The following is a 27,990-nucleotide window of genomic DNA, read 5'->3' as shown; positions in this document are numbered from 1 at the left end:
CTTCCGCCAAAAGTCCCATCTTCCAGCTCGACGCTCTGGATCTGATTCGTCAGAAAATGAGAGCGCTAGGCCTTCAGTTCCTGGAACTTCCAAGTATGTCACAAAACACCGGAGCTACCTGATGACTGGGTAGAGCTAGTGGTCAGTCTGGGGGCGTCATCCCTGATCTTGAGCCCCCTGTGGCCAGTGACCCCAGAGACAATACGCACTCAAACCGTAATCCAGCGCCTTACTTTTGACCACCAAGTTTTGAATGTTGCGACCAGAGTCTGTACTTGCTGGCTCACGCTAACGACCGCATCCGCAGCCGCACCCAAGTATAGCCAGCATGGCTCTCTTATCACAACCACAATTAGCCTGACCACTATCTCGCGTCTCGGGTTGCTCGTGGGTATACCACAACCATATCCCAACCATCATGTGAGCACATCTATACCATCGTGAATAACTAGCGAATGAGCTCACGCCTGCCCGCGGCGTGATCTACGTCGAGGCACTTCATTATAGTCTCGCCATTGAGCAATGGGCACATCGCATCGTATAGCGTGACATGGCAGGAACAAGCTACAGCATCGACACCAACAGCAGCAGCGGTAACAGTAACACCCACAATCACCACCACGATCACGACCACAGTCACACATAACGACACAGCCACTCAACAGCAGGAGCAAAGACGGTCATGAAACACTACATAGGATCCAAAACCCCGTCCTCAACCTGTTTTTGAAAGAGTATCAAGCGACGTCGTGTGATGAATCAAATGAACACTATGGGCGCGCCAGACAGAAAGACCAAACCACTAAGCAGGTGAAAGTTGAAACCCGCAAGGAGCTGTTGTAATGCCAATCTAAATCCATTTCATTGCGCATGCTAAATATGATACTCAAATGAATCCCTTGTCTGCCTCAGTCCGAATTTGAAATACCTTAGCCACCCCTCCGACTATGCCCAACCATAGCCCCCTGAAACCCACTCCCCTTCTTTTCTTTCCTCTCTTTCATCCGTTTCTCCTTCTTTTGCTTTTTTTGCACGCTCTCATACCCCTGTTCCTGGTCCTGCGTCATCCCACTGACTGCACTCAACCCACTCCGTCCACTCCTCGTCGTCATAACACTCGGCCTCCTTCCCTCCCCATCACCATCCAAACCCAAATTCATATTCATACTCGGCTTCCTCGAATCACTACTAGACCGCCTTCCCGTCAACTTCTCAAACGTCTCACTCACAGGTGTGAGTAAGGCTAGACTCGTATTCTTCAAGTTCAAGTTTCGAGATCGCGGAAGCGAATTTTGAGACTGTGACTGTGAAGTATTAGAATTTATCGTGGCTAGAGGTACTCTATGACCATGTCTTATCGCATCAGCCCTCTTAAGATTCAATATCCCGGAGAACCGCCTGTTATCTCGGATTGAGTGTGTTGATGAGGAGGGCGCTGGGGGTGTGAGCCAGGAGGTGTTCACGTCCATATCGGTGATTGTGCCCTGGGAGTGTAAGCTGAGACTTGAGTTGTTCTTGCCGTGACCGATCACGACGGCTTTTCGGTTGGATTGAAGGGAGGATGTGGATTGCTTTTGGCGGAGGGTTGGTGGCGGTGGCGGGCTATTTGTAGGTGGTGGAGGTGTAGGTGTCTGTGGAGGAGGAGATGCTGATCGCTTCTTGCGGTGGGTTGATTGTGGTGTGATGGGAGGTCTTGCGAGAGGGGACGGTGAGCGGCTTCTCGTTATGTTAGAGGGTTGAGGTAGATGTGCCGGAGATGGTGAGCGGCTTTTAGGGACAGTCGGGAGTTTGGGCAATTGTGTTGGGTTCGAGCGGAGAGGATGTGGGTGGGTGTTCGAGCTGATTGGTATAGATTGCTGTGGTTCATAGCTGCGGAGAGAGTCGGGTTCTGGTTCTAGGTTCGCGCTGCCGGATGCTGCGGTGTACTGATAGAACGGTTCGTTTTCCGGTTCAGGCTCTGAGTCTGGCTCCGATTCTGCTTTGGGAAGTGGCCAGTTCTCTGCATCAAGCTTGATTTCGTGGACGTCTTCGAAGGCTATGATCCGCATAGTCTCAGACGAGGCAGGCGATACCGCCTGGTCTTGTACCGGGTTGACTAATGATGACATCGTCTCATCCTGGTTTCCTCTGGTCGGCGACCCTGGTTCGTGGTGTGCAGCTTCTGTTGAGATCGGGGAGACTGGCTCGCTGTTGGTAATACGACTTGTGCCAAGGTCCGAAATAGGTGGTATCTCATCAATCATCTCTTCAGTCAACGCCACAGCCTGAACAATCTTCAGTGTAGGCGGCATGCTCAGCTGCTGAATCTCAAGTAATGCCTTAGGACTTTCGATGTATTCATAGTCCACCTCAGGCACAACGTTGACCGTCTTCAGGACCTGCTTGACTGGTATCTTCTCGACATTCCACTCCTTATGAGGCGTCTGGACAGTCGTCGGTGATTTTGCTGGAGTGGTACTCGTGAATGCATTCACGGGTTGCGGCTCCAAATCCAAGTCGTCGAACATTAGACCCTCTATAAGTTCTAGCTCCCAATCCCCGTTGATGGCACTCGCAGATACAAAGACCCATTTTCGTTTGTCGTTAGCGGTCAGATTCTCGGTAGCGGATTCAGAGACGTACCTTCTGAATTGTCGCGCGTACATGCCTCTCATTCGCATGGCCGGCTCAGACACTGACATTCTTCGGTGATTCGACCTGTGGTCTTTTGGTTTTGCATCATGCCTGCGCGACCGGACCAGCGAGACTCTTCTATCCGAGATGAAATTCGGGAAACCGGACATTCGACGTTGACGAATATTGTCGAAGGCGCGTACGTATCTCTCCTTCAGCTCAGGACGTTTTTGTAGTTTGAAAAGCAGAGATTCGCGGGAGTGAGACAGAATCATGTGATGACAGAGCCTTTGAACATCGTGGTCCGAGAGTCTACTGCTCCTGCGCCGTCGGGATACTTGCTCATCTTCACCCGAAATGCTATCGCATTCCGTGAGCAACCTAGCCTCAAGTTCTTGCGCTGTAGGAGGGTAGTCGAGGGCATAGTTGAGCAGAGCTTCGCGGGACACAAGAGAGCCTGCGGATGGTTCGGTCTTCCGGTCCTTACTCGTCGAGCTGTTGGAATTGGACCTGGACTTCATGTTGAGGATGTTTGACGATGGTTGTGGGGAGTACGCAAAATAAGAGTAAGTAATGTGGAGAATGTGCAAAGGGGAAATCTGACCAGCAGATTTGACCTTCAGAGTATTTGTTAGCCAGCAGCAGGTCCGAGGCAGGGCGCAGTGAACATCCCATTCTTAACATTGATGTCGAGGTCAATAGGGTAGTGGAGTAATGCATAACAATGCATCTGTACAAATCCGGCGGACAAAGGACTCCCGAGGGCGACAGTGGAGTTGACATGGTAGACCAACATACAATGGATGTGCTTTGTGTACACTATTGGAGTTGTGGTCAGAATTTCTGAAGGAAAGCTATTCCTGCGCAAGTGTTGAAGGTGTTCACCTGACAAAGAAGGAGCCACAAGGCGATCGGAAGGCGCGACTCGAGCGATGGGGAGATTCGGGTACGACCTAGGCAAGAAGGTGCGACTCTTGTATTCGATCGTGCTTAACTTCCAGAATGTCGATTCAAGACTTGTTGAATATTATACTGTTTATACATACCAACCAGAGTGTTTAAGCATCTGAGTGGTACTCATCATCCTCGACCCAACCCAAAGCTTCACCCATCTTTACTTTCTGACCCCTTTCGACATTCCATTTCCAGCCACCTTTCAAAGCGCTTCCTTCTACACCACCATTATCAAGACTCCTTGCTCTTCCGCCAGCAGGTGCTTCGAAAACCATGACAATGGAGCTACCCAACTGGAAACCTCCCATCTCCTCACCACGCTTCAAGGCAAAGCCCTCGAGCAAAGCAGACGCACCTTCATACGTAGCTTCTGAGAAGCCAGAATAAGCTTCTCCTCGTTCCCTTGCAGCCATAGCCTGTCTATCAGCCTCGGTGTCGGTGGTCAGACTGTTTGTGCGCAGCTCTTTGTCGAAGTTGATTTTGATAGAACCAACGTTTGTGGCGCCGACAGCAGTGTAGGAGAAAAACCCATATTTCCAGTGGCCAAGTAGTACGATACGCTCGTTTAGGGTGAACAAGCCGGGTAGGGTACGCTGGACATAAGGACTGACACTATAAAGTTCGCCCGCAAAGTGGCGTCGTGTATTACAGACCCAGGAGACTGGTGAATGAAATCTATGGTAGTCGCCAGGTGCTAGGTAGACAACAAGGTAGTACAGTTTTGTAGGATTGTCTGCTGTGCTTCGAAAAGGATTCCACCAAGGCTGGGCGACAGAAGCGAGATCTGCAGAGACAGCAGCCTCGGAAGATGGTTTGGAGGGAGTTGACTGGTCTGTCGAGTCGAGTGATGTGCCTTTCCGGCCGCGGGTATCTTTAGACTCATTTCCTCCGGAGAAAAGGCTAGGGAGAGAATATGAAATGCCATTGATGCGGGCGAATTCTTCGTCTTCGTGGATATGAGAAGAGGCGCCATCTTTTGTGTTGGGAGTGTCGCCTGTATGGGCATCATCTCCTTGCTGCTCCAATCTCGACGGGCTTGTCGACCGGGAGGGCGCAGTCTTGCCGAGAAGAGCATCCAGGGAGTATGTCATGCCCTTCACTTGTTCAACCTCACCATTCGAGATCTCGCCGAATTGTAGGACCTTACCATCTGCCGGAGAAAGGAGGGCTCGCGGGTTGGGGTCGAGAGGTCTGGCATCGGGCTTGATCTCTCTGTAGAAGAAAGCAGCCAGGTTGGGAAAAACCCGCAGATCGGGCTCTTTTATCTCATCGAAGTTGACGCCAAAGATCCAACCATAGAGCTTGAAGCCTGGTATCCTGAGATAGTATGGGATATTGAGCTCATTGAACTTGCCCCAGACTCTTGAGATGGCCTTGAGAGGCAATGTAGACATGACAGCGACCTGCCATCCTCCTCCACTGGGACGTATACGATCGCGCTTAGGGACTGGGCCTGTATCGGGCTGTGCATCAGCGGCTTCTCTTCTCTGGATCCTGTAGAGCTGGAAGGCGCCCAGGAAGGCAATACCCAGGACGATAGGAATAGGCTTCCATTCGATCTTGGTGTTGCGCCATGCTTTGCCAGCACGTTTGGTGAAGTTCTCACCTTCACCCGGAGCTTGTCTGTGAACTCGTTGCGAGGAAGTAAATGTCCTCCGTTGTAATGCTTGTCTTGCGATGGTTGAGCTGAACTGCTGTTGGCGACATGATGAGAAGAGGTGAGTAGTTGGACGATGCCGGCGATAAATGCATGTCCTGCCTACACTGGAGGCCGACATGATGTTTTGGGTTTACTATCGCATGAAGGTCAATAGAGTTGACCAGCTAAATGGATGAAAGTTGGAACCACTATCGCTCCGCTCCTTCGACCTTCTGGCGCAGCTGCGCGATGACATAGTGAAGATCCGGCGAGAGAGGCTCGGGGGAGGGTGCGCGCATCAGGAACAATAATTCTGGGGGAGGCACGTTTGACAAGCTGACCAGCTGTCCTTTTCCAGCTGAATAGCCACGGTCATTCTCTCATTGTTTGCCATACTCTGCGACAGCTCGTAATAATGCTTCATTTCTTGCAGCGGTAACATCTGCTGTCCGCCTCAACATGGCCTCCACGAACCCCCCTCCTAGTCCTCCAACGAATACCAACCCGGTACCGGACAACGTTACTCTCCGTATTGTGATACTGGCGCATGGTAATAGAGCAGAGGATGATCTCTATCTGGTTCTGAGTCTGGACACCACAGTCGGCCAACTGAAGCAGCGCATCCAAGACAGCCTCTCACACCACCCTTCGCCTCAGTTGCAACGACTGATCTACCAAGGCCGACCACTTCTTGATAGCAATGTCTCTCTACGCCAGACCTTGAGAATAGACCAGAGAGGGGGAAACACATCTCATGTGCTTCACCTGGTTGTAAGAGATGACACCACTTTAAACCTGCCTTCAAACGCTGGTCCTGCTCAACATGCCTCGTCTCTGCCTCCACCCCAGCCTTTGCCTACCCAGCCTCTACCGGGTCAAGCACACGTTCATTTGCCACAAGGAATGCCCAATGTTGATCACATGAGGATCCACAACCAGCTGCATAACATCCAGCATCAACTACAGCATGCTCAAGCCATGAACAGAGCCAACCAAGCCCGACTACAAGCTCACCAACTTCAGCACCAGCAAGCCATGTTATCCCAGCAAGCAAGAATGCAACAACAGGGTAGTGGCCTAACCCTACCCCCTGCGAATCCCAATGGCCTCCCGCAACCTCATCAGATTCCCCCACCGGCGCAGGCAGGACTCGGTGCGACTCCTCAAGGCCCCGGTGAAACTACAAGAATTGAGGAGAGGATAGGCCCAAATGGAGAGCACATAAGAACTACAATCAGTAACAACGGCACTGCAAGCATGACCTTCAGAGTTACCGGTGTAAACGTCCCAAGTCCTCTGGATAGACCTTCGTCAGCTCCTGGTTCATCTCCCACTGCTGCTTCTGATCCTGCAAACCGATCTGCGAATGCTATTCCCTCCAACATTCAGATACACGCAAACCAGCCGCATGTTCATACCCATGCTCAGCCGCCACATCTTCCGCTTGGCTTGCCCTTCCCACCCGGCCAGCAGCTACCTGTTCCTTTTCCAAGCCTTATGCAACAGCCCATGTACAATCCCATGCTGGCAGGATCCACAAATACATCTCAGGGCCAAACAATGGCATGGTTACTATCCTCACCTCAAGGTCCGCAAGGCATAGTCTTTGCCCCAGGTCACGGCTTCTTCAGCACTTTACCTTCAATCACAACTCTACCCTCCCAGGTACAACAGCAAACCACCCAACCTCAACCCACACCTACAGTACCCACCGCCACAGGCCCACAACCAACCACGACCGGAGCACAGCAAGCCCAACTCGTCGTCCGCCCTCAAGATGGCAACGGCAGACAAACCAATCAACCAGCACCCCCTCAACCAGGCGCCCGTCCACAACAGCCGGTTCCAGCAGGCCAACCACAGCCAGCACAACCCGCACAAGCCCAACAACCCCGCCCCAACGAAGAAAACGCCCTCTTCAACCTCCTCCTCGCCCGCGCCTGGCTCTTTCTCCGCCTCTACATGTTCGTCTTTGTCCTCTCCGAATCCGGTACCTGGCGCCGCATATTCATGCTCGGCTCCGCAATAATATTCTGCTTACTCCCAAGACAAAATCCTTTCGCCGAGGCATTCCAAGCTGCAAGACGGCATTTTGATAATTTGATTGGGCCGCCGAACATTCCACAGCGGCAGGGGCAGAATCAGCAAGCGCAGGGTCAAGGGCAAGGTCAAGTCGGTCAGAATAACGACAACAACAATACGGGCTCAGGAGCTGCGGCTACGGCTGCCCGGACACAGCCACAAGCCCCTATGCCAACACCCGAGGAAGCAGCCCGTCGACTCCTCGAGCAACAGAACAGACGGAACCCGAATCCCGTACTTGATGCGCTCTATCGCGTTGAACAGGGCGTTGTCTTATTCCTGGCTAGTCTGATACCTGGCTTGGGTGAGCGACATATTCAGGCGAGGGAGCAGGCGAGACGGATACTCGAGGAGGAGGAACGACGTGTGAGGGAGGAGAGGGAGAGGCAGGAGCAGGCGCAGCAGGTGGAGAATGGTCAACGGCAGGAAGGGTCTGGCGACGGTCAGGCAAACAGTCATAAGGAGAAGAAGAATGAAGGTGGACCGTTACCTGCAGATTGGGGTACTGCTGGCGCTGGCGATGCTGGTGGTGGTAGTGGTGCTGAAGCCAGCGCCAGTGCTAGTGGAGTCGATAGAAACACAGGGACTGGGGAGCAGGCTGTACGATCACGGAATACAGGCGCACAATGATTTAACCTTGCATGTTTGGGGGAGAGGTCGCATATTAGCATAGATATTTATTAGGTCGTAACAATTGTGTTATTAGCGGGCGTTGAGCAATGCACGATAGCATAGCATAACAGAGTATTATGACAAGTGGCAGTCATTGATCGCGCAGCGGAAACATGCGCATGTAGTTGATGGGTAGATAAAATCATATCTACTCCCACCCTCCGCAGTCGTCCCGTTTCCATCCCTTTACTACACTGTAGCTCATCTCGGTCCCTTGCAACACGACCGAGTGCAAGCGTGCGTGAGTCACTGCTGTAAGTAGTCCTCGTTGAACGTCATTGTGTGCTCTGAGGACCCCATCGTCTTGTCGTCCACTGAAGACTGTCCTATCAATCATACGTTGATTACGGTATGTGGCGCAGAAGACTACGGGAGGGTAGCATTGCACAGCATAGCACAGCACACCATCACGTAGAATAGAATGCACACAAGACACACCCCTCGCTCACAGTGAGCTCGCCTGCAGAGCATCAAGGAGACTACCTTGGCCTCGGGCCACGGGGCTGGACGTGCTTTTGAGTGCTGCTTGGCGCCCGTTGGCGCAACGAGACAGGTACCTCTTCTGTCGTCCAATAATAGCAGAGCTTAGGCAGTATGATCAAGCGCAATACCACCGAAACGTGCTGTTATGCTTCTTTTTCCACTGGATTCTGTGAGAGAGCTATTCTCACATTTCGCTTGACACATTTTGGCAGTCCGAGCCGGACGTGCGTATGCGAGCCAGTCCCGTTGCCCACTCACCTTCGCCGTAGCGGAGGCCAGCAGAGTAGACAGGCTTTTCGAGGTAATGGCTCTGCTTCGGGGTTGTTCTGTGATGTAGTGGATCTGTGATGCCGTGGATCTGTGGATCTGTTGTGCTGTGAACTCGTAGTGCTGTGGACATTTAATGCTGTGGACTTGTCCCTGGCTTCTGGAGTGATCAGCTAAAGATACTGGTTTATATCAGTGTCGTTTGAATGTTCAGTGGTGGTGTAGGCGTAAGGCAACGAGTATGGTGTGTAAATCAAGCAGAGGTTCACTCAAGCGCACCGCGAGATTTTGCTATTTGCCTGGCCATAAAACGTCATCTGAACTGTTCTGTATATCGACATGGCTGGGTATGGAGTGAAAGCTTCGTTGTGGACGTCGTGGTGGTCACGACGTGAAGGCGGTTTAGACGGCGAGGTGATACAATGCGTCAACTCTCTCATCCGTTGCCTCCGTGCCGTTCCGCTGAGATAGTGCGCTGCATTGCCAGAGTCCGAGGTAAGTCGTGGCGTCCAGGATCTAGGCCTCGAGCCGCACTCAAGCCTTGAGGTGGGTGCTCATGCCGATCTGGATGAGTTGCGGCTATAGAGGTTGAGTCCTGTTTCCCAAGAGTGTCCATAGGAAAATTTTGCGGCGTGTATCGCGGTACGTTGAGAGGGCCGATCTTAGTACCTCCTTGCTGGTTTCTCGCATTTTCATAGACGGGACTAGAATCGGCGAAACCGCATTTCCTGGCTAAATCCGAAAGCTGTTGGATATCACTCGAGCTAACTTTTCTGAAGTCATCTGGTAGTGCGGCACGGATATTTACCGTGACCCTGTTGGTCAAGGAGGGGTTTTCCGGATCTTCACCAAGGCCTACAGGCTCAACGGTGACAGACATTGTTGGGGCACTGAGATTTGTCCTTCGTGGTTGGACACGTTGCCTCTGGTTCTTCATGCGTTTGAACTCAGCCTGAACAAAACCGTCCAGGCGGGCTATCGCACGTTGTTGCTCTTTGATTATCGGTTCAAGCTTGGTCCTCGGCTCATCTTTCTGCATTTCCACCAGCTTCTGCAGTTGCACAAAGCGAAATGCTCCCGCATCATCGCCATGCTGCAAATAGTCGTGCGCGAGCTGTTTGTAGAGGTCCAGCGACGTTGGATGTCCGAGATACGGATCATTTTGCACAATCTCTGCCATCGCAGAATAGTTCTTGTTTGCGATACCGAAGGCTTTCTGGAAAGCTGCTGACGTGAAAGAAACCGGCTTCCGGAGACTCGTACTCGGATCTGTCGAAAATCAGGGCTTATCTCATAGGACGGGTAGGGGCCTGACGCTGGTATGAACCCGTTGGCTGGTGGCTAGGATGATTCGGATACTTCTGTCGAGGGTCGTCGGCCGGGTCGCGATCTTTATCGTGATCCCGCGAACGTTTGTCGTCTCGGCCAGCGTCGCCTCGGTTGGGTTCATCGCCGCCAGCGTCCTAGCAGCCTGGTCAGTATAAACGATCGCGGTAGGGCATGTTCCACAAACTGGCCAGACAGATTCGATCTTATGCCGGTTACTGTAAGAAACGTGCCTTCCCGAGGCCGCATCCTGTGCCATCTCGAGGGCTGCAGTGCGACAGCAATGCCCACTACGCTGTTCCCCAGCTGTGTTAGTCACTCAGACGAGGCACAGAGGAGCAGCATCTCAAGACATGTTTAAGCATTGATATTTGGGCAGCAAATGCCCAAACACGTGCACGAGGTTCACTGGCTGGGCAGCTTCGACTTAACGCAGCCTCTTGCGCATTTCGGTGCTGTTAAAGAAGTCACAAGATCGAGGGTGCTGTGCTGCAAAGCAGGGCGCATAGTATCGGCAGCTAAGACTCCATGAACGTACTAACAGGATGGTGTCCAGCAACCCGATTGGTCGCCTTCTCAGGGCTACAGCCTCCGACCCACTCGATCCCGCCAGTAAATGGGCTATCTCCCCAGCCATCAGGTAGGCAGAATGGGTCCCGTCATGACCCTCGCGCCGGCACCTCATCTTCGCACCTCTATCACCTCCTTATTGCGAAAAATGTCAGCAAGACATGGAACACGCGCCAAATGTGCATATCGGATTTTGGATAGACCACGAGAACGGATGGCTGGAGTGTGAGCATCTATTATGACGGGACGCAGCTCAGCAGCTTACGAACCTCAGATTTCCAGCTCACAGTGGCTGATCAGGGGAGCACAGCAGTTCAATTGATCATCGGAGTTCTTTTTGGCCTCGCGGCGCCTTTGTTGAGCGATGTATTATTCCGGATCAAAGACTGGGTGAGATTCGGCTGGAGACGCCCAAGGAGGAGGCAGGGTGACCGCCAACCCTTACTATCGGCGTCTCGACCAGCTCCATTGCCTCCTTACCCTCGCAATGCGACTCTACAGACCAGAAGAGCGACTAGAGGGCCTGTGTCCCTCGTCGTCGCGGTTGCTATCTGGGCGACTGTATTCATTGGATGGGCTCTAGCTGGAGGTTTTGCTTCCATGATGCCCACGAATGGTTCAGGTCTGGCTGCCTCTAAGATCTGTGGTCCTTACAGTCTCAAGCATGATGCGTCTGAGAACGAGAGGGTTGCAGATGATATGCTGCAGGGCGAGAAAGAGGTGAGGGCTGGGGAATATGGTCGAGACTGCTACGGTAGCCGGTCTGTGGTAGGTATTGACCGTTGTACTTTCTTCAACCATCAGGCTATTCCTTACCGGGTGGAAATCGATCAACCATGTCCGTTTGCAAACACGACTTATTGCTGGGGCGCGTACAAGGCGGTTCGCTTTACTACAGACAAGATTGATGCGAGCGTTATAGGAGTGCATTCTAGACGGCAGCCAAAGTTCCGTCGCACAACAACTTGTGTCCCGTTGAATATGAACGCAGGCTTCATGGACGGTCCGTATTGGAACGACGATCAGCTGCAGGTGGACTACTATCTGGGCCCTATGAACCGCACAAATGAGTTCACAGACTATACGTTCCGCCAATATGGTGAGCCGTTCAAGTGGGGTGTGACGGCCTACTCGGTCAAGTGAGGACGATAGCGAGTATCTGAGTGCGACGCAGTTACTGACTTCTCCCTCTTAGTGTCTATCAATCCACACCTTATCCTGACATCGACAGCTGGGAGCCCTTATCCGATCTCAAACGAGAGGATGGCACTTACCTTAGTGTTCTGTTCGTTGCCAGCTGTCGAATCAAATACACAGGGCCATCAGACGACTACATCTTTCCTGCTACGAGACTCTTCAAGAATGGGCCCTACTACTACAACTTCGAGCCTGTGTCACGACCGCTTGCCTGCATCGACTCGAGCGAAGTATGCTCTTCAGACGGCAACTGCTCTAGGATCGATCAGGAACATCGATCCCGCGAGCGAGAATACGAATTCGTACGTGCTGCGTTGAGGAGATCGACCACCTACCAGTCAATACAGTCGAGACTTGGCAACGCACTCAACGCCACTGAGAAGATCCGAGACACAGTATCATACGAACTCGATAACAATCAGTGGAGAATTGAAAGCGAAGCACTATTCAGGACCTCACTTGCACGGATACAGCACGATGCACTCGATATCGCTGTTGGGTTTGGTCAGGAGTCACCCTCATACGGCAACGACTCCCTCGACTGGATAAAGAGCAACACATTGTGTGGCTTGTACAAATTCAATCTGCCTAAAGGGTACACAAATGTCAACGTCCTTGGCTTTTTCGGCCTCCTTGCGCTGGTCGCAATTGTGGCATGTCTGTGTGTGCACACGGACGTCAAATTCGACGAAAACAAGGATCAGTGGTTCCAGGGGCATATGATGGGCTTCGAGTTGGTGCTCTGGCTCGTCTGGAGCTGCTTGACCCTGGACTTCGAGCCCATCTCACAAGCATGGAAAGATCGCAAGCAAACGAGCGTATCGCCGACCTCTGCGCCACCGCATTCAGGGGCATCACTACCGGGTTTACCTCCGCCAGGGTCGTCGCCGCCGAATACGATGCCACCAAATATACCACCAAACCCACCGCCACCGCCATCGGACACATCGCCGAACACTGCACCACCATCGATAGGAACACTGGCCTCGTCACCACCAAGTGCACCACCGTCGCCCACACCGCCCCCAAGCACGTTACCACCAGCCACCCAACCAGCATCAGTATTATCGTCCCACGCATCACGCCCACCAGCCGCTTCACTAACTATCCCTACCAATACCCAACCACCACCATCATCAATCCCTCAACCAAACGCTGCACCAACGCAAGCCCCGTCCACAAGTCCTGCCCTCAATGCAAGCAGCCCCATCACCCACACCGTGACGAACACACCCGGTGCTCGGCAGGCGCCCACCCCTTCCTCAAGCTAAACAAGCCCTCCAAAGTGCATCTACAACCTTGCAATCCAGCGAGCGCATCAAAACACCTATACAAGCCAATCTCCACTGCAGCCAGAGACACATCCATAACACATTGCATTGACAAAAGCCACCGCCGTACACAAAACACCCTACCGACAAAGACGTCCTCGCGCACCCTCAATGTAGCCAAAAACGAACTCCCCAATATCTCGAGGACGTCACAAGAAGACACCAGGGAGGGTGAACTACGGATTGCGTGAAGCATATTGTGCGCGGTGGTGACTACTTGGCTGGACGAGCATCCGGATTCGAAATGGCTACAACAAGTGGACTGAATGAGCGACAGTAGTTGTGGGGAACTGCAAGGGCTCGTTGAGCAGGTCGGAAAGACTGCGAGCTGTAATCACACGCGTGTCGTAGGAGGCTCGTAGGAACTCTAGAGGAACCATCGGCTCTTGCCACCTGGCCATTCCATACATGCTACGAGCACTGATGTCAGTAGCCATTCCAACCTGCCCTGCTGGAGTGTGTAATGGCACGAAAAGAACACATGCAGAAGCTGGACACATTGCTTGAAAGAAGGAAAATAAGAAATCGTATTATGTCCTCCAATAATTACATCTCTTAATCCCTTCAATAGCGAACATGCTGGCTGTCTTTCCTGGCTATAACTTGCCAAAGAAAAGCCAATGCAAGCTCACTCTTCTGCTGGCTGGCTAACGCTTTCCTGGAAATATCCAGTTTCAACAGACTTGCTAACGCCTGCAAAATTCACCATCAACGAGTGAAAGCATAACGACAATGACAATGACGTGGTCGAATGTTCTTCCGTATCATGTGAAACCAGCTCATGCTCCGTAGAATGCATCAATTTTTCCTCAATGAGAACCTGTTGTTTGACTTGTAATCTGACCTATGCTCCTCAAAACACCATGCATGACAATGCTATCGTCCAGTCAATAAAATGCTTGATAAATGTACATGTGCGGTGGCCTCAAGCGACCGCCACCGCACATAGCAGAATTCGATCCGTGTTCAAGATGGCCGTCCGGAGTGATCTATCTTTTTCCAACCAAAAGAACATCGTCTGCGAAAGAGATCGATGATCGGTATGCGACTAAAAACATGCTGCAATGGTAGGCTCATCATTCGGATGTGTTTAACCTGCAAGCAATGACCTCTCCTAGAAGAAATGGGTGTAGACCTTTGATGACTCGTGAACTTCCATCTCCTGATCAGATGTTAGTAAATACAATCAACAGGGATTCAGGGTCCTACTTACCATCTTGAAAGAATTGAGCTCCTCCTTAATTTGTTGAGCCAACATTGGGGTCAAGCGGTTGCAAGTAGCAATCTCACCCCGTCGGTCATATTCGCCGCTCGTCCAAGTGTCGTGAAACTGAAGGCGTGGGCTGAAGGAAATGTTGCGGTTAGGTGTGATGGGCAATCCTGTCTTGGAGTCGAGACTGGTGAATCGAGAAGATCCCGAGCCACCGAAATAGTCATCGTGCTGGTCGTGAATCGTAACTGAATCAGTTCGTTTGTGGAGTGGCTCGTCCTTTGGTGTGCTTGGAGCACTTGAGCGAGGTGTATCGCTGACCAGTGGGATATTGGGAAGATGCATTTCCGGTGCCTTTGCATCTGCTGCTTTGAGGCTTGGAGAGGATTGACCAGACTCATTTCTTTTCAAGATGCCTTTCTTCACAGCAGCCAGTATTTCAGCTCTTTCCCGTTCTCCTCCGACGATGCTACGTCGTGATCGAGTATCGGTGGAAGCTGTTCCACTGTCTAAGGACACCTTGTTGTCGACAGAATTTCGCTCGAGCTTGGGGCAACCAGTACCGCCACCCTGGTGTGTATGGGGATCAACGTTGACATTGACCTTCTCTCTTTCGGCTTCGACCGTCACCATCGAGACTTGTGCAGCACTTACTTCGTTCACAGGACCATCAGCAGCAGGCACACCGACAACGGACTTTGGTCGAAACAGTCCCACAAGGGAACGTGTTGATTTCTTCATGCCCTTACCCATCTTTCTCAACATTATCGAGGCGGAGGATGCGGTAGAGGAGATGGACAGGTTATCAGTGGAGCCAGTGAAGAAATGGCCCTGACCTGAATAGATGCTCTCACCTAGACCGGCGGCCTCCTGCTTTGCAGCAACTCTTGCAGATTCTGGGTCCAATTGTTCCTCATGTCTGGAAATCCGCTTGTTGGCCACAGGAGTCGGTTGTTTCTCGAAGTTGGCCTGCGCAGTAGCCTTTCTCAGCTCAGCGGCACTGCCGAAGGAGAAGGCTCGCCGTAGTTTGGACTTTGACTTCTTCGCATCCTTCTGATTGAGAGCTGCCAGATGCTCGGCGGCAGGACTCTGTGCTTGGATTGGTTTCGGCTTGGACGCTAGCTTCGCGTGTGCTTCATCTTCTGCATTGGGACTCATGGGCCGTGATAGAGGCGAGGGGTTGGTAATACCAGAAGGTGTGCGTCTGCCGCTGTCGCCATGACGGGATGAACCATTCACCATGCGAATGTCTTGTTTTGCAATGTGACCCATCTGGGCAGGGGTCCCGTGTTGCGAAGAGGTGTTCGACGAGTCATTCCGTGCTGAGGTCGGCCTCGATGACCGACCTGAACGTCCGGAGCTGACACTTTCGGAACTACCAGTATGTTTGTGGGCAGATGAAGGACGATTGACAGGTTGTGCCGACATGTGTTCAGCGTGTGGGGTTTGGATGAAGGCATTCGGGTGAGGTGAGGACTGATCAGCCGAGTCGCCCGATGCATGTGTTAAACCCGCAGTCTCAATATTCCCGATACTACGTCTTCGATATCTCGAGGCTATTTCTGGGTTCTGCTGTCTTCCCAGCTGCATATCGTCGTTTGCACCTTTCGATTGGTGGATGGCAGTTTGATTCGTCCCTCTGTAAGACGAGTTGGAGTTCAAGCTCGGAGTGCTTGATGATTGGGTGGGATGGTTGTACAATTGTCCAACAGCAGCCATTCCCGAACCTGAGGGCACAGCCGAACCATGAGTTTTAGGTGTTCCAGAGTCTGGAGTGTCGGCGCGACGAGCGTTTCTGCGGTATCTATCGGGGGTTGATTTGACCCCACCAATAGAATTTATTGACTGAGAGGATGTGCTTCTGATCATGTCGTCAGTCGGCTTTGTGTTGTGAGCAAAGCCTGTGCCTGTAGCTGAGGGGGAGGATGGCATCGATTTAGCCGTAAGAGTGTTTGACAAACTTGAACCACTCAAGTTGAGGGATGGTAGCTGTGGAGCCATGGTAGCAGCCAGTATGGGGCTCGATGGTTGTGATCTATGGGTAGCATTGGAGCTCAATTGTGGCGTGCTCGTGAAGGCATATGGAGCGATAGGACCTGAGGAAGGGACGCCCCGGTATCCTGTATTCGATATGCTTCCATATTTCTGGCTTGATCTTGAACCGTGATGGTGATGGGAGGGCGCAGGGTGGTATCTATCAGCTGAATTTGGTCGTGGTTGTAGCATTGTGATTGTGCTTGTTGATGGAGGCAATGTTTGGACCAAAGCTGCCATCTCTTTCCAAGTCGACTATTCGGCCTTCTCTCTCTTGATCGTCTCTTCAAGTCACAACCGTTTCCTCGTAATGACTCGACGCCAGTATAGGGGAATATTATAGCAAGAATGAATTAGGCCAGCCTATTGAAACTGATGAATGATTATTAGCGAGAAGTTTGGTCGTGGAAATGTGGTGTCGAAGGATCGAAAAGGGATGAGAATTGTTGGGGATCGAAGGACGAGGGAGGAGGGACGTGTTCAGGACGCAGCTGAGATGTGGACACGACGTGTTTACGTCTGCCGCACACTCAATATGTGAACATGGCGTCGAGGACAGAGACGTCGACAGACAGTGTGTCAATGAGTATAATGAGGGCAGGTGATTATGGTTGGAAGTGATGATGTGATGTGGAAAGGAAGGTGCAGGGAATAGGAGGAAACAGTCTTGCAGTACCAGAAGCGAAGGTTTCCAAGATGCCCCGAAAATAACGAGTGCTAGACGCTCTGGCCGGACGTGGCAAAATTAAAGTCAATCTGCTGAACGAATGTCGTCGATGTTAGTCGACGTCTGTTTCGTGGCAAGTGTGAATGTCGAAGTGAAGAACTGGCAATGGCAATGGCAAGGGCGATGGAGGGCAAAATGGTCAAGAATACAGTGATAGAAGCAAAAGGTGAAGCCGTGCAGCAACTTGGTAGAGGCACTTCCCTGCAAAGAATGGAGTGTTGCAGCACGTCAACTAACGAGAGTGGACGAAAGGCGAAAGGGCTCGCAAAGGGTGCAACACTTTCTGACGCTAACTTCTCTAGACCTGCCGCTGCATACTATTGGCCGTCACCATAGTGCTGCAGTTCTGTGCTCTGGGGGCAACAAGAGCAGCGCACAGGCCCCAACAGCATCGTGCGCTCTGCAGCCTGAGCACACCGAGTCTAGCGCCGACTTTAGCGTCAACTCCGCTCGTCGTTCAAGCCAAAGCTATGCCCGGAACATGTCAAGTTTAGCCTGCTCAGCCGCCAACTTAAGCTATCTCGATGCACCGATGCTTCTTAGTCGCCGTCCTGCAGAAGATTTGATGGCTCCAGATCCCACCGAAGCCTTGGGAAGCCCCTCTGACATGCTTTGGAAAACGACATGCTCGAGACCGATCGACAGCGCTACTTGAACGATGGAATGTTTGCTTCGTTCGGTGTACGTACAGTACTTCACGTGAGTCTGAAGATGTGTGCACGGAGTAGCAATTCCACCCATACTCGAGGTTCCGGCAGCGACACGTTTGGAGGAAACGTTCAAGAAGCAGCTTTGTGAACACCCCGTGAACACCCCTTCCCTGTCCGCTCTGCATGGAGTCTCATAATACACCGTCGACCATTAGCCAGATCCCTCCCCAGCGGCGATCTATCCCACCGTCTCATGCCTTGAGCCTTGTAAGCATCGCCGTCCTCGTCGCTAACTGACGCTCAAGGAATATGGATTCCGCTTGCATTTGTAACTCGAGTACCCACTCGAGCAATGTCCACGATGCTTCTAAGCTGTAAAGTACGCTTCTTATGCAACACGACAATAAGGACCAGCGTCGACAGCCTGTCACTGAAGAGCGGGATGCATTAATTGTGGGGAGGGAACTGTCCGCTCGCTCCAAGCGTTGTGATAGGTGCCATGGCATGAACATTTCTCCTGTCCAACTCCAAACTTCACATGCATGATAGCAAGGTCGATGCCGGTGGTCTCAGTTGTTTCAGCGATCTTGCAATGCAACAACCTCCCCTGACCACGCCTTGCAGCTGCAGTCTGCCCATCGCCACATGTCTCATTACTATTCCTGAAGTCTCCACCCTCGAATAATATGCACTAAGAATGACGCAGAATCTCTGGGGGACTTTTGTGGTTGACCACTGTACAGCACTGCGTTACGGCGTGTGCGAACAATGATGCTGTTGCTTCTATACACCTATGCAATATCACATCTTTGATGCGATCAACATGTTGAGAATGATGGCACTCCTAGGTTCCATGCAGCTAAAGAAGCTGCGTTCAACTTAGGAGTCAGTTCGCCCTTCGCCTGCTTGAAGTAGCTAGAAAGACCGAACGTCAGGCTAGACATGCATGGGCAGCATGAATACTCGTATCTTCAGTTCGCCAATTTGTCGCTTGCGGACAACCTGCTATTTCGCTTCGCCGTTCCTGAGCCTCAAAACACCTATAAACTTGCTGCAAAGACACCACATGTATTCTTTGTTAAGTGATGATCAGCCGAAGGGGGAAATAGCGGTGTGTTTGCAATAGTTGTGGTCACTTCTCCCCAGACACTGCGGCCACATGCTCTTGATACATTTTCACATGGCAGGAACGTGCTGTCGAAAAGAGTCACATGAAGCTCATGTTCTTATCCTCACCCAGTCTGTGGAATGGCCAAGACCCAGAGCGCGTTCACACAATCCAGGCACCGTTGCCTGTAGACCAACCGTTCCAGCAGCTCGCATAGTCCATCGACATAGCTCTGCTCCGATCCAGTAGTGTTCTCGCTCTACTGCTCTGCATGCCAGATAACGCAATTCTGCGTGATAACAAAGCAACACGTGCCCCCTCGTAACGGAATCGACCGCTTGCATCTTGTGGAAGTTGTGCAAGATAGCAAGAACGTCGTTCCGAGCTACGACTGGTTTGGCGAGAAGCGGACGTACTGAATAGATCTCACATTGCTTGTCTGCCATCGCGAGTAGTGTTCAGCCTGGCAGTGCCGTATCGGAACGTTTATCTGCTTCTCTAGCCTCCGCATCAACTGGCTAGGCCAGAATACCTACCCCAGCGTCGCTCAACAGGAGCTGCACCTTCCTACCTTGCTGGCATGGCTAAGGACAATACATACGGGTGCGGCCATCGCCCGAACCATCTCACAGTGGCAAATGCCCTACTCTAGCTGCTGCAGCCGACTCTGTAGATGGAAGTCGAGACAGCAGTGGGACGGCACCTGCCTCATGCGTCAACAAGCCCCGGTTCTACTTGCCGCGAGATTTTGAAGGGCCAGCCTTTGTCACAAATACCCCGGATCCCCGCCACTGGCAAGAGAGATAAGTTGGGGTGGCATCACTTGATATATCTCGTGTGGCACTAAACGGACAATAAAGTTATCATTGACGCGTTCATGCACGAGTTGCATGGCCCGCGGTTCTCGCCAAACTCGACTACACCTCAATCTCGACCGAGAGCTGCCATACCATCTCCGAGCTCGGTAGCGGCATATTCCCACAAAGTGAACTGTCCCGCGATTGAATCGACGGCATCACTTACCGCCCCCTTGATTTGGTGGTGCATGCTGCACCGACAAGCTTACGCAATTTTACGGTGCTCTAGCTTTCCACTAGTAAAAGCTGCGAGATCGACGCTAAGCTTAAACTTCGAAGTCAATCTTGTCCCAACTTCGAACCGAGATGTTACCCCTCCCTCCCTACCAGCCAAGAAACGCAGTAGAGCATTCAAAGCGCTTCGCTGTTTCAAGTTTCCTGATTTACCACTATTCAGGCAAAAAGCACATCGAAGCCACCACCACGACCTTACCGCCGCTCCCGCAAAGAAACGCTTTATGTGGTTCCTAGCTCTCGGACAAAGCTTGTAGCTGCAGCAAAAGCATTGCACGACAGCTAGATGCACCACCTCCCACCCGAGATCGCCACGTTCAGCTGGTGTATCATCAGACGTACGTGAGCAATTGATGTTCGTCCGAGTCCTTGCAGAGCTCCACTGCATATTTGAACAGCTTCCTGTGCTGTTATGCTGAGGCCTTCGTGGGCCCACCCAGTGTTGTACCACTTCGGAAGATACTGATAGCTGACTCATCCCCACCTCTTCTTCCTTATCAGCTCTTTAGCTCGCGCATCGAAGGCACAAAGTGAACCATTGTTACAGAGATCGTCAGAAGAGAGCCTCACTTCCTGGTTTTGCGATTGCTGTACAACAAAAACTATAGATGTCTTGTAAAGGCCAGCCTCTTGTGCCTGCCGTTCTCTGACCGCCTGATGAAGCTATCAGTGTGCTTCCGTGTTGACGCGTGCTACAGCAGGATGTCACAACAGCACCGATACCAGCAGTTCGGGCAAGAGAACAACAGTGCCAAACCATATGGACTACGTCCAAGGTAACACGAACCGCGGAAAAATAAATGTCTAGACCCTCAGGAAACACACGGCACTGCAAGACCATTCTCTCACCGCCCGGAGGGTCGATGTCAATCACTGTCAGCGGCGCATCGGACGTGCTCAAGCTCATGCTGTGACCGTATTTCAATGCTGACTGCTCACGACAGCCAACTTCATGTTGAGGAACGGATGTTCCCCACAGCCTTGCTGATGTTATGATTGTATCAAACTCATTTGTTTACATGTTCCCGTTCAGGCATCCCGCCCGCTCACGAACGAAGCTGCTATCTTGACCGGAAGGTAACCGATTCCGAGTGGCAACATATGCTTCGAGTGCTAATCTTCCCGAAGGTAAGGAAAACAATCTATTGTGCCCCCAGTCCTACAGCGGGAAGCCAGTCTCACGTTGAGGCTGCGATCATTATGGAAGAGTCATATGTTTGGGTCCACTAATCGCGATTAAAGGATCCTAAGGCGAGAAGCCTCGTCTGGCTGTCTTTCTCATGCATCCGTCCGGTTCATGTTTCGAGCGCTCGATGCATCACCTCAATTTGAGAGGACAATATATTCGCGGTACATCCCACCTTCGACCCTTAGATTCCGCACTAACGGTCACGCCTAAGCATCACTTGTTCGCAACAAAATCTTTCAGAAGCGGCCATATACCTATCTCCTCTTACCACACCACAACCGCAACAATGAATACATCCGCCCCTCCACTTGACGGACACAAACAACATGCTCTCGAGTCCAACATGCCCCCTTGCCGCAATCTAGTCTTACTAGCGATGCTGAGTCGACGCAATCACTTCACTTCGAGCTTTCGCCGCTGAGTGCACACGCGCTTCAGCTCAGCTACTAGCTACAGATTCGACGACGGTGTGGTCACCATGGCACAGACTTGAGCCGCCGCCCATGTCGGGATTCACTCGGCGGTATTTTGCTCAGACAGTAACGTGAGGGCCACAAGGACTCGCTGCTCCTAACAATTGCGCAATCACGCAGAGAAGTCACATTCTCGATCAGAGAGCGATCGCTGGCATATTTATTCGTGCTCATCAACCCCATCGTGGCGCACGTGCCTCCAATGCAGTGTCTGCCGTTCGATTGCTATATCCTAATGCTCACGAGCTGGACCTTAATACCTGCACAGTTCGCCGCGTTGATGAACCGTCGGCTGAGCGGGTTCAACGTAATCCCCAAACAGTAGGACTACCTAACTCCTCCTTGACTCCACTGCGTCAGTAATCCTACTGCGGTGGTATATAGCCCCCAGCTTGTCTAATTAATGTGAAATCAGTGGTTCTGGGCGTATTCTCAATGGCTCACAGTGAGTGTACTGTTACGGCAAAACCACTGCAGCTGTTCTAGAACCATTCTTTGCGCGCCTCAAGGGCAGACCAGTACTAAGAGTCAAAATATGTGCATGCTGTGCTATTTATACTCCGGCGACGCAGTCGCATTCGCCATTGCAACGACGACGCTGAGTCCTGCATGACCCGTCTATGTCTGCTCATTATCTACCTGTGTGGCATGTGACTGGAGAAGAATGGTTGTGAACCCACATAGTCTCCTTCATATAAGATAGACGGGCAACAGTAGAATTCTGGTATCTGCATCAGCTATGCCAGTCTCTATATTCAAGTATATTTATAGAACGTTCACGTTGCTGCCATGCCATCCTAGCTCAGACACGCCTGCTCATGCTGAGAACAAGTTGGGCCTTCCCTCGAAGCATTCCCGGGCTACATGGTCGGAAAGCTGAGCTCTAGGGTAAAACCCCGCCTCGAATCACACGCCCGCCTTGAGATCACACACCCCGCATATCCAGCCACGACGCTCTGCAACGGCACGTACACTTCTGGCATCCATCAGCCACTCTCAAGTGAGTCCATTCGTGGGTTCGGTGTGGCTTCCCTCGAAACTGTCATGCCCCCCCAGCAAAAAGAGACGCATGCATCTGCCATGTCTTTCTCTAAAACAAGTCCGAGGCTGACATCGAGCCTTTCACGGCCTAACCTAGGCATATTCCTTAGGCCTTGCGGTACATCCTTTGGTGCTGCGCCCATAATGGGGCCAAGCAGAACACCTGAATCAGGCTGAGCTTCACCATCTATTTCGTGTGCTGTTGAGTAAGCTCGGACCGCAGTCGTCCACTTGTGGCACCTGCAAGCCGGAGCTTCCATATCGGAAATCCGGGATGTTCGACGCCGTTGGGGGCTGAACTTCGTACGTTGGGTGACACGACGGGCACGTGCACAAAGCTGTATGTGCCAGTGCTTTCGTTTCGGTGTGCTACACCGGTCCCATGGGCTCCTCGGAAGACCCATGTGGCTTTTCCAGTAATACAAGGCACGTGATGCCTGATCAATGACTTCCAAGAAGTGTGTCGCTGACAAAATGCACGTTGCATTATTGCGGCGTCTTGACGACTATTTGCTAGGTTGACTCGCGTTCAAGGAAAGCATTTCAACCGAAGCTGGGCTTGGTCCCAGTCGGCACGGGAGGAGGTGCTTGTAAACTCACAGGCTTTCTCGGCGCGGGGGGCGGTGGCGGCTTTCGTGCAATTGACGCAGGTAATTCAGTTGGTGGCGGCGACTGTACTGGCAAGGGGCTTGTTGATGGATGATGTGGCATTATCGGGGCAGGATTGTACGCTGACGCAGGCTGTACTGGCTGCTGATATTGCTGCTCGTTCTGGTACTGTTGCGCATATGGTTGCTGAGTCTGCTGCTGCTTGGCTGGATTAGAATCGCTGTGTTCGTCGAGGAATTTGTTGATCTTCGACGTCACCTTGTACTTCTGGTCCCATGTTTTGGCTTTGGATTGGGCACTCGCGATCGAATCGGCGTGCTTCTCCCTGAAGGCGCTTGCAGATCGTTGAGCTTGGCCGGCTGTTTGCGCGGCAGATTGTGCGTCTGCAAGTGAGACTTTCTGAGGATTGGTCCTGAGATTTGAAGCTGTTTGAAAGGCAGATTGTGATTGCTTCCAGGATGGAAGAGAGCTCTGTGAGGGAGATTGCACTTGTGCAGGGGTAGAAGGTGATGTGACGCCGGTCTCCTGTGAAGGCGTGTTCATCCTTGAAAATCGTGATTGTAGCTCTGATAATTGGTTTGTACCAGAGGACTGAGATGTGCTTCTTTCGTCTTTCCACGGGTTCGGTTCATTCTGCTTGCCAATACCTAGACCTGGCACAGAGACACCGGCATTACCCAATCTGTTTACAGCAGACTGATTTATGTATGAGCTGCCAACGGGCTGTGGTGTGGCGACTGCGTCGTAGGACGGTGGCGGTGGCTCTTCTGTTACAGGCGATGTGGTGTTCTGTCTTGATGGCAGTCTTGGAGGCAATCGGGGCTGTGCTGCTGGGGCGGGTGGTCTTGAGGGTGGAGGTAATACTCCCCCATCCCGTCGGTCTCGATGTACCGGAGGCGGCGGTAGGTTGTCTGTCTTCAGGCCAGTTCTGTCCGCACGATAGGGCAGCGCAGGTGGTGGCGGCCTAGCCGGGTGGTCCTCCTCTTGCAGTTGCGGGCTCTGTGAAGCCCTGTTCGCATCAATAATCGTCGACTGGGCCAAGGGCGCACCCAAGCCGCTTCGGTGAGGGGTGATTTCGTTGGGTAGAGCCGCCCCTCCATGGTAGTTGACATTTTTCGGTGGAGGACCGAATGCAGCTGGATCTTTCAGGGTGGCCAGCGGTCTTGAGACGTGCTCTTGGGCAGCTTCGGCACCAGGTGATTTGGATTTGCCCATCCAGCCGGCCTGCATTGATATCCGGTCAGTCTGGCTCAGCGCCACGGTCGCACATGGCTTACCACTTGGTTGATGCCCTTGAAATCGCCTCGCCATGATTCTTTGCCCCCATTCTTTCCTTTAGGATGCCAGCCGCCTTTCGCGAGACCTTTCAGGTCATTCATACTGGCTAGCCGTGTCCAATGTCGTCCTCGAATTTCAGAGTCTGGAGTCGAGCGTACCGGGATGCCCGAGGGGTGCTGAAATGACTGGAGAAGGTGGACTCATGTCACTTCCGTGCGTGCGCAGGGATTCAAAGATGTCAGTCACAGTTGCCCTCAAATCCACGGCATATTGAACGTTGACATCGCAGGTGACGGTTCTTGCTGGAGTCAGGGTTATGGGCACGTGATCAAAATCCGACTCGTAAGCACTGTTAGTCACGTTTGAACGTCGGGTAGTTTCCACAATACATCTTTTTTGACAGCACGCAAGCTGTCTACAAAAGGCTTACGTGCGAGCGTCTACCGCCGGATAATGGTATGTTGTGAATGTTGCTGCGGGTACTATCGCCTCAGGCAAGCCGGTCTGCAAGGTGTTGAGACATCTTCTTCGCAGAGCGCGCCTTCGTGCCAAGAGGTTGATGCATCACTTTCTGTGCAAAGGATGTCTCACACACGTATTCATGGTTACATCATCGAGGAGCCTTCACTTCAACCTGGCCGTTGTTGCACCACTTGCCGAGAGACTGGCGTCGCTAGTGGTTCTTGGAGCAGCTGCACGAAGCGCCCTTGGTCCCCATTCTGACGAAACATCAGGGTTGATGTCGGCGTTGGATAACCTGAACCTCCGACATTGCTCGACACTTCTGCATCATACGAGCATCTTTGCCGAATCCAGGCGCGGAGGCCTGCCTCATGCGTGCTGCTGACGCTGGATTTCCACCACCAGCATGCAAATGCTACAATCAGCTTATGCCTTGGCGCCACGTGCCGTTTAGCTCCCTCGACTTGATCTTCAAATAGAAACCAGCACCGGAACTATTGCTGAATTAACAGAAACAGAATCTCTCTTGAAGAACTGAACGACGCATCTACAGTCAGCGAAAGCACCGAATCGCGTCCTGGTCTAGTGGTACATCAGTTATGAATCGAAGCTGCAGAACGGTTCTCTAACGTGGGATCGTACAGAGGTGTTTAGAGTGCCAGCCAGGAGGTTTTGGCTCCAATTGGGGGCCAGTGAACTGGTTCTCAGCTGGATTTGGTTTGAGCCGTCGGACCTCCGCTATCCCAAGCCCCTCCAACCTTTCGCTTCGACTGCCTTGATTGTACGGTTTAGCACAAGCTAAAGCTGTTGGGCTGCCACTATGGTGCTTGCCCGAGGATCAGACCTTTGAGCTGCCATGAGGGCTGCCACCACTCTTTTATGAGCCGATTGCCGCATGTTGACTTATTGGCGGCTTACTTTTCGACAAGAACACAAGCACTGCTGCTCTGCGCCTCGCGAATCCCTTGATCCTTCTGCCACCTTGCGTGAGCGTCATCTAATATTATTTGTTGTGTCCTTAACAATCCTTTCGGGATTCCTGCTGATTTCTATTCATACATCTCGTGTCCGCACAGGGCGCCCGATCTCTTGCTCCGTGCTTCGCCACGGTAGCCGAAAACCCTTGCGTATCAGCCTGTTGCACACATAATCCATCATGTCGCCCTCGCCGAAACCCCAGAGCTTTTCTGGTTCGCCCTTTACTTTCACGGACAGTGTAGACACGAACAGTTTCAAATCGATAGCAGTGGGTTTGAGTATAGAAATGACCGACTCGTTCACGGCGACGGCCATGTCACCAGAGGAGTCGTCGCTGCTGGCGTCTATCAGGACGAGGTCGAGGTATGGCTCAGATGGGTCTTCGTCGCAGAGCTCAACACAATCAACAACATTCGATACGATAACATCTCCAACTGCCAGCGCTACATCTTCTGCTGCTACCGCAGCTTCATCTGGGTTCGCATCACAATCGTCAGCATCTGCGTCCTCGGGGTCAGGAGCATCGGTCGTCACAGCGACAGCGTCCAGCAACGCTGTCTCTTCAACTGTACCAACGGGGACAAGTGCTGCAAATAGCTCGGAAAATGACCTGCATGCTGAAGCTAGCACCATGTCCTCTCCAGGCATGCAAGCAGCAATCGCAGTGCCGGTCGTTGTGGCGGTACTTGCAGCACTAGCATTGATATTCTTTTGCATGCGACGAAGGAGAAAGAGGAGAGAGGCCGTGGAGGGCACAGCTGAGAAGGCGTCGCCTGCCGCCAGAAAGAAGAAGAATTGGACACGACATTTCCGGGTCTTTTCGTTCGATACTGAGCTATTGATGGGAGGACGTTACTCGAGCACCAACAGCATCAGAAGTCGCCAGACCGGAAGTACTCGAAGTGCGAACAGAAGCACACATACCGGAACCCCAAGTATTCATAGCGTGGATGATGTTGCGCCACCATATAGGGACGCCATCACTTCTGTTCAAGCACCAAGCATTGCCCAAATCATAGCTGGCGGTGCAGCTGGAGGTGCAGCCGCCGGAGTGAGCAGATCAGCATCAAATGCCACCGCACCACCACCATATGGCGTTGCGGCAGGCAGACTTGGAGCGCCTAGCCCGACAACACCCGTGTCTCAACGATCGAATCAAAACCCATTTGCAGATTCGCCACCAGTCAGCCCGATAGAAAACTCACCTTTCAACGATCCGCCCGGTACAACACCAACCATCAGCCGGAACTCATCAGTCTACCACACTGACCGTGACGACGTCTCGACCATCGGAGGGGCCTCAGACGCGGCAAGCATACGTGAGGCCACACTCGCGAGGAACGCGTCGGTGATGTCAGGAGGTCGAATAATAAATAATGTCAGTGGTAGGCCGTCGTAACGACGGTGACCCAGTTTTTCGTTTGTGCTAGCATTTTCCGGAGCAACAGAAGTGATCAGCGATCAAAATGCATGGGATCGCATTTCTCATGTGATATGAAACATGACGGCAACATGTGCTGGTAGCAGCATAGCTCATCCATACGAGCGAGCTACGTCGATATGACTGTTGAAGAGAGTTACAGGGGGTTGTATATATGAAGTCAGCCTTACATAATGAGATATACTACTCACCTGCCACACTATGGTCGAGCCTCTGCTCTCTCATCGCTTCAAGGGAGATCGTGCCCTGAACGTCCCACGCCCACCTGCCGAGAGGCAGCCACGACTGCGGCAGGTAATTCCATTCCAGAGGCCAATTAACACATCATATCCATAGCTCTCTATCTCCGGCGACCGGACACCTCACGAACCTCAGTGAGCATCTACATGAGGAACGCCACCTTGATTCACGCCAAAGATTTGCTATCTGTGGCACACCCTCACACTTCGCGATCGGTGTTGTTGGGCAGTCACGACCTGCAGCCATTACACATACCAGCCTCACCACTTCACCTCACCTTACCACCACCATACCTCTTACGCCACAGTCATACACTACAGTACCA

The 27,990-nt window shown here is 52.2% G+C and overlaps 8 protein-coding genes across 8 annotated transcripts; 2 read left to right on the top strand and 6 right to left on the bottom strand.

Annotated features, from left to right (window-relative positions):
* Nucleotides 1–929: 929 nt before the first annotated feature.
* Nucleotides 930–3,134, bottom strand: PMZ80_002956 (uncharacterized protein; the record flags this gene model as incomplete). The annotated part of the gene is made up of 1 exon (XM_064871385.1): nucleotides 930–3,134. The coding sequence occupies one exon, from the start codon at nucleotides 3,132–3,134 to the stop codon at nucleotides 930–932; it is 2,205 nt and encodes a 734-aa protein (XP_064733838.1).
* Nucleotides 3,135–3,671: 537 nt separating this feature from the next.
* PSD1 (phosphatidylserine decarboxylase 1) lies at nucleotides 3,672–5,345 on the bottom strand (the record flags this gene model as incomplete). Its single annotated transcript, XM_064871384.1, has 1 exon — nucleotides 3,672–5,345. One exon carries the CDS (start codon nucleotides 5,343–5,345, stop codon nucleotides 3,672–3,674), a length of 1,674 nt encoding a protein of 557 aa, XP_064733837.1.
* A 320-nt stretch (nucleotides 5,346–5,665) lies between these two features.
* On the top strand, nucleotides 5,666–7,918 carry PMZ80_002954 (uncharacterized protein; the record flags this gene model as incomplete). Its single annotated transcript, XM_064871383.1, has 1 exon — nucleotides 5,666–7,918. The coding sequence occupies one exon, from the start codon at nucleotides 5,666–5,668 to the stop codon at nucleotides 7,916–7,918; it is 2,253 nt and encodes a 750-aa protein (XP_064733836.1).
* Nucleotides 7,919–9,146: 1,228 nt separating this feature from the next.
* Nucleotides 9,147–10,295, bottom strand: PMZ80_002953 (uncharacterized protein; the record flags this gene model as incomplete). Its single annotated transcript, XM_064871382.1, has 3 exons — nucleotides 9,147–9,979; nucleotides 10,026–10,173; nucleotides 10,224–10,295. The coding sequence occupies 3 exons, from the start codon at nucleotides 10,293–10,295 to the stop codon at nucleotides 9,147–9,149; spliced, it is 1,053 nt and encodes a 350-aa protein (XP_064733835.1).
* Nucleotides 10,296–11,587: 1,292 nt separating this feature from the next.
* On the top strand, nucleotides 11,588–13,074 carry PMZ80_002952 (uncharacterized protein; the record flags this gene model as incomplete). Its single annotated transcript, XM_064871381.1, has 2 exons — nucleotides 11,588–11,745; nucleotides 11,802–13,074. 2 exons carry the CDS (start codon nucleotides 11,588–11,590, stop codon nucleotides 13,072–13,074), a joined length of 1,431 nt encoding a protein of 476 aa, XP_064733834.1.
* Nucleotides 13,075–14,248: 1,174 nt separating this feature from the next.
* BNI4 (bud neck involved protein) lies at nucleotides 14,249–16,276 on the bottom strand (the record flags this gene model as incomplete). The annotated part of the gene is made up of 2 exons (XM_064871380.1): nucleotides 14,249–14,296; nucleotides 14,348–16,276. The coding sequence occupies 2 exons, from the start codon at nucleotides 16,274–16,276 to the stop codon at nucleotides 14,249–14,251; spliced, it is 1,977 nt and encodes a 658-aa protein (XP_064733833.1).
* A 6,924-nt stretch (nucleotides 16,277–23,200) lies between these two features.
* PMZ80_002950 (uncharacterized protein) lies at nucleotides 23,201–24,645 on the bottom strand (the record flags this gene model as incomplete). Its single annotated transcript, XM_064871379.1, has 2 exons — nucleotides 23,201–24,490; nucleotides 24,544–24,645. 2 exons carry the CDS (start codon nucleotides 24,643–24,645, stop codon nucleotides 23,201–23,203), a joined length of 1,392 nt encoding a protein of 463 aa, XP_064733832.1.
* Nucleotides 24,646–26,059: 1,414 nt separating this feature from the next.
* PMZ80_002949 (uncharacterized protein) lies at nucleotides 26,060–26,701 on the bottom strand (the record flags this gene model as incomplete). Its single annotated transcript, XM_064871378.1, has 1 exon — nucleotides 26,060–26,701. One exon carries the CDS (start codon nucleotides 26,699–26,701, stop codon nucleotides 26,060–26,062), a length of 642 nt encoding a protein of 213 aa, XP_064733831.1.
* Between the last annotated feature and the right edge of the window lie 1,289 nt (nucleotides 26,702–27,990).

The sequence above is a fragment of the Knufia obscura genome (assembly GCF_036327395.1).
Source record: "Knufia obscura strain CCFEE 5817 isolate CBS 148926 chromosome Unknown scaffold_2, whole genome shotgun sequence".
Taxonomy (NCBI): Eukaryota; Fungi; Ascomycota; class Eurotiomycetes; order Chaetothyriales; family Trichomeriaceae; genus Knufia; species Knufia obscura.
This window is presented reverse-complemented; position numbering and strand designations above follow the sequence as displayed.